Below are 11714 nucleotides of genomic sequence, written 5' to 3'. Positions count from 1 at the left end.
GAAAAGGTTACATCTTCAAACCTGTGTAGTTGTATATATGTTCTCGACTAAGGAGTAAGGAGAACATAAATTTACAACTTGCTAGATTATTAGGGCCTGTTTGGCAGGTATGTTATAACACATTTTCACACATTTTAAATAGCATTATACACATTTCTATACACTTTTTCACTCACACGTATATAAAAAACACTCAAACAACATAATGTAAATTACTCTCTCAAACATCCCCTAAATCCCTATGGTAAAATCCTTAGTAGTCCACTACTCGCTCTACTATGCTTCATAACTGAAGCCTCTCTCAAGCATTCCTCAATTATGCTGGATTTTGTAGATTTTCCAGATTTTATGTACCCACGTTTCTTTTCAAGTGCCTCAATATCTTTATGCAGCTTTGCAAGATCTCTATCAATGTTATCAAGAGCGTTGTCCACTTGCTTTTTAACATAGAGACCAAAGTAAGCATGAGCAACTCTCTTCAAATGATCGAAGGCAAATTGAATTTCAAATGTTGCAAATTGCAACATTTTGAAGATTGTCCACCACTTGAGAAGCAAATCTTTTGTGATATCAACAACCCTAGTGTTTGTCATGCTATATATACACTCACATAAAATGTTAATGAGATATAGTTTTGTTATTGGGCTTAACGTGGACTTGGCACTAATATCTTTGTGTTTGGAAAGCAAGTGCTTAAGGATAGGAGCCAACCTCATAGGAACCATGTAATCTCCAACATTGACAACCTGAGAAACCATGTAAGCTCCAACATTGACAACTTCTTCTAGAGTCTCCAATGGTTCATGAATCCCTCTGCCACTATCAAGAAACTTCATGAATTGTGTGTAAGCCATGTCAGGAAGCAATAAATCTTCCAAGTATCGGCTTTCTTCATAATTGTCATCCTCTTCAGTGGTGAGTGTTTTCATAGCCATGAAAACACAGCTCAATTCCTTCATCACATCTTGACTTGAAGATTCAAAAAAACGAGACAAGGTTGATTTTAGCTTGAGTTGTTCAAATATATTTTGCAGCATCTCTTTTTCTGTATTTCTGCTAATCAACTTACCAGACAATCCAAGAACATTACATAACTTCAGATCTTCGTACTCTCCCTTTAGTAATGATATTACCTAGAAACCACCCAAAGATTGAATTAAGAGTATGAACCTGTCGTAAAATGTTCATTGGAGGAAGTCATGGTGCAAGATTATCAAACCAATCACGACCACCAACCAAGCCCAAAATTGAACTTAAATGGCGCTAATCAATAGATTCAATACCATTCTTTCACATACACACATGCATAATCCAACCTTCCCCCACCAAACTAAAAATGAAAAAGAAATAAATTACCACAAGAAAATTCACATTAATTAAATAACTGATTTGTGGCCTACCATCTATAACAAATTGTATGATACTGTAATAGTGTAATAGTAACAAAAAAAGAACATCAGAGACATCATTGATTACGTTTTGCCTTTACCTTAGAGGTTCTAGTATTTCTTTGAAGCTTGGGATTAAAACTTATATGACTTTCCCTATGAAAACTTCTGTAATTTCTTCCTGTTTTTTTCCTTACTAGTATAAAGAACTTATAAATTAAGGATTGGCTCAAACGTTTTAAAATAAAACTAAAACGCTCTAGCTTAGAAAGCTAAAAGCTTAATATTTTATCAGTTTATATAGGTACCATTCCATTAAAAAAAAATGTATGTAGGTACCTTAGAGAAGACGCATTTGATTTCAGCAACAAAACGAGATTTTGCAGAATAATAAACAGGTAATTGTGGATCTCTTTCTTCATCACAAGCATTACAATAAAATTTGTTTCTCTCTTCTTCTTCTTCCTCTTGAACAGGTGAATTTGTAAGGACGAGGGGGTTGATATGACATTTATATGTAATAGTATATGGTAAGGGACCACAGGTAAGATGGAGATTGAGATCACAATATAGACAAGTGAACCCATATGATTCACAGATATGGAATTTGCAAGAGCTGCACTCAAGTTTCTTTTTCTCTATATTGTCCCTGAAAAAGATGAGGTGAAGGTGACCTTCAAATTTTATGGCATGCGTTATCTCATCACTGCAATCTATGTGCAAGCAAAAACTACATTGGTCACAAGCATAAATGAGGTAACGAATACTATCCTTGCCACAGGCATTGCAAATGTCATATCTATTTCTCCACCATTTCTTTGCGACAACCTTATCCTGCAGGGTGAGAGAGTGGGCTGGATGAAAGGGATAGCAGATCTCTCGTGGCAACTTTCGTGTGAAACATGATGGATGGAGAAAGAAGGAACATTCAAAGCAACAATAGGCATGATCCGAGCAGTATGTTCTACATAAGCAACATTTAATACGGTCATTAGGAATTTTCTTATAAAGTTGTAATGGATGTCTGTGGCTAAAATACTCAACCCCTACCTCTTCTTCTTCTTCTATGGTCAGCCTTCCTTTGGTTAATTCGTAACTAGCAAGCCTTATATTAGCGCATTTAAGATCAAGGTTGAAACGGCAGTCCTTGCAGCAATAGCCGTCTCGGACCACACTGTATCCCCTCAAACAAGCATGGCAGCAAAATGCTTTGCCCTGTTGTAGGGTAAGAGGGTGTGGATGAAGGGAGCTAAGGATCCGATTTGGTCTTTTTGGAACAGATAACATTGTTAGTGAAAAGGGTACGTGACAACTTTCTTACAGTTTTATTTGAGGTAGCATTTATGATTGAAGTTGGCTATATAAATTTCTAACAATAGAAAGGAGAATATATAAAAGATTAGAGAAAGAAAGAGAGAGATGCTTGAGTGCAAGATACACGTATAACTTTAATTTACTCTATCTTTTGGTGCTTTATTCTTTCCTTTTCTTCTAATAAGCAAGACAGAATCATTCAGTATTCTTAGGACAAGTTTATATTTTTAGATTAATATCAAGGGCGGTAGTTGTTACACACACTGTGTTTTTATAAATTGAAAATGTGAGTGTAACGCAGTGTGTGACAAGATTTTACCCTATCATGAAATCCCAACTTTGAAACAACGGTGAGTTTTAACAGGAGAGGAAGATTCTTTCAAATGGGTTTCAATTTCTTGGTTGATATTGTAAGGAATCCGATTGTGTACATGTCGGTGGTACCCTGTCATAGATATCATCACTATAAAAGGTTACAGAATTTGAATGTCTTGACCTATGGTCAAAAATTGGATGCTTCGCAAACTGGACTCAAGATATTTCTATGGATAACTGTTGAAACAAATGGACATTTACAATTTTCAAACTTCCATACCCTGGACTGTCATCAATGTATAGGACTATAAATATTACTATAATTTTAGGGTGACAATGTTTGACACAAACAACATGATTTTTTAATTTCCACCAAAGTTTTAATTAGTTAGTGGGTAATGTAGTAGTTTTTCATTAAAACAAAATGCGATGTCCAATTAAAAAACTACTGGAGGTAAGTCAAACCCCTCATATATACAGCTTATATATCCATAAATAAAAACTAGCCTCATCGCACGTGCATGTTTTTATTATATATATATATATATATTTAATTTTTATTTCGAAAATTTAATTTATAAGTAGAATAAAACAATTTGAAAATCAACAGGATAATGACCCTATTTTTTTAGGCAATCTTCTAATGGGAGTTAGAATTCTATTTTTACCGGATTGTCCTTTAGTTTTGGCTCTATTTAAACATAGGAGTGTAGAGATATTTTTGAACAAAATAAAAATGATCCTAAATAGGTTAAGCCCTTAGATAGTAGTATAGATAATAATAAGATAATGTGGAATCAAATATCTTAAGATAAGATTATGAAGTCAAGAGGCTTGTAGATTATGGAATTAATAGTATATTTTAACTATCTTAAAAAAAAAAATTCTGAATTATTTTCATTAAAGTGGACGTAGGAATTTGATGGGTCAGATTGAGCCTTGGGCTTGGAATCAGTTCAGAATCTTCAGATTTAATTTTGGGCTTGGCTAGTAATGTACTTTAGGTCTATTTTATGGCATGTCTCTTATATTGAGTAGGTGCTGTGTCAGTTCAGTCTTTCAAAGTTCAAACTATTAGTTCAGCCAAACCCTAACCTTCCTTCACCGTAACGCCATTGAGAGTTGTGAATTGAGGCTCGTCGATGGCAGAATCAAATTCAAAACGCCATAAACTTTCTCATGAACACGAAGAGATAGTCAACAGACTCAATGACACCATAAATCCGCTTAAGGAGCATTTTAATGGGAACCAATTCACCTTGATAGTTTTAAATGAAGCATTAAATTTTGTATTGAAAGACAAAAAATGAAATTTTTGTGTGTGGTGTTGTTGTGGAGATAGGTTTGGGGAAACTGAGTTGCTTATGAAGCATATTATTAAAAGTAACCATATCTCTAATCTGCCTAAGAAGTATGCGGATGAGGAGCTAGAAGTAGCTGATGGTGAAAGTCTTAAAATGGTTGTGAAATATGCTATATTATTCCTAGCAAGTATTTAGAACCCTTAAGACAAAGTTTTATAATTTAATCACTTTAATACTTAACTAACAACTTAGACCAATATACGTGTTTAGCCAATAAGTTTCATATTGCAAGCCAAAGGCCTTGTAGCTGAATCGGCATCTCTTTATGCACAAAGTGCTTAGAGGTTTAAGGGGGAAAAGTTCGAGTTGCGGAGTTAGTAATATGTTGTAATTATCTCTTAAAAAAAAAGTTTCATATTGCAAGCAAGATAAAAGAACAATCTAAAGCAAGTAAAGAGCAATATGGAAATGCGGAAAATAAAACAAACCACATGAAAACACCAAGGCACGTTTTCGAAGAGGAAAACCCGATCACTCGGGTGGAAAAACCTCTCTGCCAACCACTCGTTCAAAAACTCTACTAGTATGAATAGTTGCAGTACATGGATGACTATAAACCCTCCAAGTCTATATCTCCCTATATACTTGAGCCATCTAAGTTTCAGTTGGCAACCAACTCCCATGAGTCTTTTCTCCTTCTAGCTTACTAGATTCACCATAGTTGAGCCACTAATGGAAAGCCACCAAAGGATTTGGATTTAGATTTGGATATGGCTTCTCAAGTTTCCATTGCCATTCACTCTATGGGTAAGGATGGTGGTTACAGAATCCCAATCAATATAATGAAGGAGATGCAAAGAGAGGTAGGATTTTAGTTTTTCTCAAGGCAAAAAGCTCTATCTTTTCATACACTTGATAGGCTTCACACTTCTATCACTCTTTTGGTTTCTATGGTTTTTTCAACCTTATTTGAAGCCTCTTGCCATGCCTCACATCTGTGTGCACACTGACAGATAAGCAGTGAACATGTGCATTATAGAGTATAAAGATTGTGCAACTCGTGACCTGGTTGCGCCCTAAGGTCGTGTGGTGGTTGCGAGGTATACAATTGCACTTTCATCCAAAACACCTGCCACATGGATCTCGTAGCCATTTAGGTTGTCTCTAGGTTGCAATATCACTGGTTGATACATCTTCCAATTTTGAAGGAGAGACCCAAGTACTCTACCCTAGATTACATATAAGCCCATGAAAAATACATCAAACAATAAAAAGCATTACAAACACTTTTTGTTACTGAATAAAGCTAATATAATAAAATGGACTTCTCAAGTTGCAAATAGAATTTAGCACCAATAAATAATAAAAGATTGCACAACTTCGCTGGAGGGCATCCATCATGAATTTTTGTTGTTTTTAAAAAACAAGTTTTTCTCAGTGATTGGTTTTGCAAATGGAAATGATAAATAATAGCATACCAATTTTTAAACTAGATGAATCACTCGACTACTTGTATTTTAGAAGTTCCCTAACTGCACAGTATATATGCTTATGTTTTAAAAAATATTTCAAATTCTTCTAATTTGAATTACATTTCAGAATTAAGTCTTTCAAATAGTAACTTCACCAATGACTATAGTAGCATGCTTTTAAATAAAAGTATGTTGAAACTGTCCTAGCTTTCTGCACTGCACACAACATTGCCTTCACTAATGGCTGCGGTAGCATGCTTTTAAATAAAACTATGTTGGAAGGAGTGGTTAAGTTAAGCACATATGAACATGCCTTTGGCCCAATAACAGAAATATAGTCATATTGGCATTAGAAGAGAAAAGAAAGGAACAATGATAGAGCTTCTACTAGTTTATTGGCCTTTCTTGCTGGAAATTAGAAAAGATCCTAAGATGGTGATGGAAACTAAAGATAATGTGGAACTAGTTAAAGCTGAGTGCAAGCTGGTAGTCATTTTATTACCTTTGGCACGTGGAGGAACAAACGATTGCATAAAAATGACATTCCAGAGGGAAAAAAAAAAAAAAAAAGAATATCAATTAATAGGTGAGTGTCCCAGATACCTTTGATTTAGTCCTTTAAATATCTTTTGAATATATAATAACATATTATTGCTCAGGAGTCAGCTTAACACATTTTGGGACTAAGGGGAGACATTTTTTTTATATAATTTATTTAATGTGAAAAATTATTAGTTTCTTTTAATATCTTAATTGTAGTTTTTATTGAACCTATTTTTTGCAAAACCATCAATTTTATATTTGTGTATTTTTAACAACTTTAACCTTAATTGAATTGATTTCTATGTACTAATACCATGACCATCATGCCAAAATTATGAAATATTAACCATATTATTGACATGTTAAATGTCATTCATGCAAAATATAGCAACTATGAGTATATTTTTATATGCATAAAATATTTTAAATATAAAATAATTTTTTTATTATAAAAAACTTGTAAATTCTAAATGGTGCCATTTCTATTAAATACCTCAATTCAACTAACTTAAAATAAATTTATTTCAAACCTCGCTCAAATTTGTAGTCTGCAATAATAAGGCCTAATCTACTAAGGCCACAATTTTTAGTGCGAGGCTTCTCTTATTTTAAATATTGGTTGAATAATATTTATGTTTTGATATTTCATTCATTAAAAAATATATATTTTTATTGCCTTTTGAGATACAAAATTACTACTAATTATGTTTTTGTGTTCAACAGCTAAGATTTATTTTTCTGTTGGTAATATCGCTAATTTACTTAATATTTCTAGTTACATATTCTATATTGAATATGATTTAATCAATTTTAATTTTAAATAAATATATGAAAATGTAATATGTATTGTTAAAAATAAATATCATGCCTGAGGTGGATTGTTTCTCTTGGTACTAATTTAAATAAATATTGGACTTCATGTATTGGACTTAATTTCAAAATAAATATCATGCCTGACTATTATTGGACTTCATGTATTGAAAAGTGGATTTCAGTAATGGCTTTGTTCCGAAAACTATTGATTCTAATTTTAATTTTGATAGAGAGAGAAAGGAAATATTTTTTTACAAATTTAATATTTTCCTCTCTTAAACTACGTACTGCAAACATAGTAAAATGCACAACATTAAAAAAGAATATAATTTAAAAAAAAAATTATTCATCACATTTTTGGGTCTTAATTAAATTTTTTATATTATATGACCATAAATAAGACATTCTATTGGCAAATATAAGATGTCTTTTTTTTTTTTTTTTTTTTTTACAAGGTGAGCAAATTTATTTTTATAATTATTATATTTTATTTTAGGGGGCCTACTTCCATTTGGGGGGCCTTTTGCCATTGTCTAAAGGGCCTAATGGTTGAACCATCGCTTGTCTTGCGCTGTTGTACATAGTTGTTTAGTTTATAATGTAAATTATATAATGCTTGCATAATATAAACTAAGAATTTTCCACTGTTTATATTCTATTAGTTCAATTAAAAAAATGATCATAGTAAAATATACAGAATATTTGGTATTCATGGTCAATCTTGGAAGCACTGGCTCCTCTACTAAGTAAAACTATGGCATGTTATCCCCCTAGAAAGAACTTTTATGAAGCCTCTGATATGATGGAACCTGTGTGCATGACCTCAAAATTTCAAAGTTGTGTCAGACTCTGAATTCTTGTAAGCTTGACCCATGGTGTTGATAACCAGAAGGAAAAGTTCATGCCCGCAGTGAAACTACACATTGGAAAGCAGCATATATCACATGGACAAATGGAAAATACAGTAAAACCATTGTATCTTCTTTGTAATGAATTATATGGAGCAGCATTGTATCAAATTCATCGGTGCTTTTGGACAGACTGGTGGTAAGTGACCAGAGAAGTAGTTCTTATTGAGTTGAAGATTCTCAAGGATGAGAGATTTGCTAATCCTTGAGGTACTGGACCAGATCACTGATTTTAAACACCCGCAAATCCTGTAGATTTTAAGCATTCTAAAAGCTTAGGGTTTGTGTGGTAAGGTGTTTTTGTTGATCTTCCTAGGTGTCCATTCCAAAAGTCTCTTTCCATCTCAGGAGAGCTTTAGTTCTGTGTTGCTTCAACGTTGACTGATAACAGATACCATGTTATCGACAGTGCATGGAAAATTATGAACACTAGTAGCAAATAAGGATGTGCGTGGTTCAGTTAGCTCGGTTTTTTTTTTTTTCAAATTTGTTACCGAATTGATAGGGATCGTTTTTGTAATAATTAAACCGATGCATACTGATTAGGGTCGGTTTTCCAACCTATAGCGGTGCGGTTTGATCGGCTCGGTTTAAGCGGTTTGGTTGGTTTTATTTGAAACACTAATGATGATGCCGAAAAAATCACCAGTAAGCTGCAAACACTCCCCAAACCGAAGCAATACCTGCAAAAAGAAAATAGAGGACCTAAAAGAGAGCACCGGTGTGGTGCGGGCCAAAAACCCTCCGAAGGTCAAGTTAGAATCTTTTTTACAACCCTAGAGTGCCAGAGTCGAGTTAATTATGCGTACCTTGCTTTGTGAGGGTTTTGGGGTATTTATAGTAGCGTAGGGCCTAAATTTTCGCCTTGGTCAAGAAGTTCTTTCCTTCTAGGAGAGTGACTCGTAGATTTTGCGTATCTCTTAGAATTCTTATCCATATAGGAGTCTTTTATTACGATCAAACGCGTAACGCAAGAACATCGTTCACGCTTGTGTGGAGATAAAGCAAAGCCATATCAAACATATCACATGATGTATGTTGATATTAATTAGGAGTCTATGACACCTAATCAATACCCGTCGTATATCTGATGTCAACACCGTCCAATATGTGTTCGTGTAATATCAATCCGTCAACATCACTTCGTCGTGCTTCGATAAAAGAAATCTGTCTCTTACTTTTATCCTCTTCAGTTGCCCCCTCACTCCTTGGATCCGTTGCTTCAGACTGGACGGACTCATGGAGTGGCAGTCTTCATTATGACCACCTATTGAAAATTGACGGGTTAAGCTTATTGCTGATGAAAGACACGTGGGATTCATTTATGACGAAGGACACGTGGCCTTTGTTGATTAGCTGTTCCCTCGAAGCGAGGCGTCTCTTCGTATTCTGTGCCCTTCGTTCTATAAAAGCTTGCCTTTTCTTCCTTCATTCACACCTTCTCATAAAAAATTTGCAATCAGAGCGCCTCCGTCATTTATATCGCGCGTTCGTACCGTCCTGCTACATCATCCGTCGTATAGTACCGTTCGGCCTCAATCCGGTACGTGCTCTAAACCTTCTTTATTATTGTTATTATTATTTTTTGCACTTTCTGTAAATCCGTCAGCGTCTTAGGTTTTACCATCATATATGTAGGTCATGTCTAGTGCGTCAAGTAACCAATCGTTTGTCCGTGACGGAGCGGGCTACGATGAGGGATTCCCGTCAGGTCAAAGAGATCCTGACACTTCAAGTGAAGAAAGGAATCCATCCTCTACCTCTTCTTCCCTAGATGACGAAGGCTTGGAGTTGGATAGTTCCGAGTCTTCAAGCGATAACTTAGACGGTGTCGATCCACCAGTTCAATCGGTGATCGGTCCGAATGGTCTTAGGGAGTTCGTCATGCTACCCTTATGGACGGTCAACGATTTTAGGTCCACAATCACAGAATTCCATTTTAAAACATTTAGGGCCAAGTATCAAATTTCAGACAACGTCCGTCTCCGTCTCCCCCACAAATCTGAGAAATGTTACTACAGGGGGGTCGACGGTGTCGGGATCTATGAGCAAGCACTGAAGGCAGGGCTCAGATTCCCTCTAAGTTCCCTCCACCGTCAACTGCTTCAATATCTTGGTCTATCTGTCACACAGATCTCCCCAAACGCCTGGAGGGTTTTCATAGGCGTGGAGGTCCTGTACGGGGCCATGTCCAACGGTGCCAGAAGGTTGACGGTTAAAGAATTTTTCCATTGTTACCGTCCAACAGAGATCGTAAAGTCAAAAGGAATGTATAGTTTTGTAGCTAGGGGCCCATTGTTGAGGCTTGTCTGTGATACACCTGACTCCAATAGGGACTGGAAGAGTAGGTACTTTTTCTTGGAAGGGGACGAATGGATGTGTCGTCCAGGGGATGACACATATATGCTCGTTGACACCACATGGGGCATAATGCCTCCGTCGGGTATGCAATTGCTTTTAGCTCCCGTATACTAAAACATTTGATTTTGTTTCAAAGTTAGTCTAACCGTCTTTTTGTAGCTCGGGACTGTCCACAAGTTACTTTAGAGGAGTGGAGCTTCTTGGAGAGGATTTTCAACAAAACGAAGCTTGAAGAGAGGACGTGGGCACAACTAGTCACTCTCGACACACTCCATTGGTATTGTGACGGCCCCGAACCCACATCCGCCGCCCGTCGTTACGACAGCAGAGTTCGCAAACGTAAGCCCATCATAAACACTTTCCGTTTTTTTTTTTTTTTTTTTTTCACTGCACATCCCTCTTTGATTTGCAGAAATGGACGCTGCCAAGAGAAGAGCCTTCATCAAGCAACAAGCAGTGAAGAAGAAGCAAGAGGTCGGTTAGGCTAAGGGGACGGTTCCATCCGTTCCATCAAAACGGAATCAACCGGAGAAGATGGACCGTCTGCCGAAGAAGCAGAAGACCACCCCAGAGCCCGTCGTAGCATTGGAGGCCGAGAAACCACCCGTCAGGCATGGAAAGGGTAAGGATTTGATGAAGGGTCCAATTCATACCGGTGAGAAACCACCCGTCCTACTTCGAGAAGACTCGAGATATGCCCTGGAAAGACTCTCGTCCATCATGACGGCTGATAATTATGAGGACCTTGGCAACCACGCGACGAAGGCGATGGAAGAGACAGGCCTCTTCACAATTGCACAGGTAATTTTTAACCTGTCCTCAAGCTTGAAACCGTCCTTTATCATCCGTCGTTTATATAGTTGTATTTTGCTTTCAGGCCATGCTAATGATGAAGGGGCTGATGGGCCGTTGTCTTAATCATAAGACAACTATGGACCATCTTAGGAGGAAGAATAAGATGATGGAGGACGAGCTCCACGATCTAAAGACCTGGAAGATCAACATGGAGAGGACACTCAAATGCTCGGAGCAGGTTAAAGGTGAGCTGGAGAAGCATAATGAGCAGTTGACACAAATTCTAAAAGATAAGGAAAAAGACGTGACGGACGCCAAGACTCAACTCCGTGATGCAAAAGAAGTGGCGATCCAGGAGTATCGCGACTCCGACCTTCTTTTGGCAGAGCTCGGGAGCTCCTTTGCTGACGGATTCGACGACGCCCTCCATCAGGTCAAGGCTTCGTATCCCGATCTGGATGTATCCCATGTCTCCATCGATGCTTAAGGGCAAACACTAGC

General features: G+C 36.6%; 1 protein-coding gene and 1 long non-coding RNA gene across 2 annotated transcripts; one reads left to right on the top strand and one right to left on the bottom strand.

The window, feature by feature from the left end:
- Positions 1-7: 7 nt before the first annotated feature.
- LOC142637222 (uncharacterized) lies at positions 8-2735 on the bottom strand. The gene is made up of 2 exons (XM_075811505.1): positions 1728-2735; positions 8-1133 (listed from the first exon to the last, which is right to left on the bottom strand). Exons 1-2 carry the CDS (start codon positions 2673-2675, stop codon positions 240-242), a joined length of 1842 nt encoding a protein of 613 aa, XP_075667620.1. The 5' UTR covers positions 2676-2735; the 3' UTR covers positions 8-239.
- Positions 1583-2365, top strand: LOC142637223 (uncharacterized). The gene is made up of 3 exons (XR_012844582.1): positions 1583-1786; positions 1865-2144; positions 2229-2365. It is a non-coding gene; the product is annotated as an uncharacterized LOC142637223 (long non-coding RNA).
- Positions 2736-11714: the final 8979 nt, after the last annotated feature.

The sequence above is a fragment of the Castanea sativa genome, chromosome 5 (assembly GCF_040712315.1).
Source record: "Castanea sativa cultivar Marrone di Chiusa Pesio chromosome 5, ASM4071231v1".
NCBI lineage: Eukaryota > Viridiplantae > Streptophyta > Magnoliopsida > Fagales > Fagaceae > Castanea > Castanea sativa.
The sequence above is the reverse complement of the archived record's forward strand: the minus strand, read 5'-3'. Positions and strand labels throughout refer to the sequence as shown.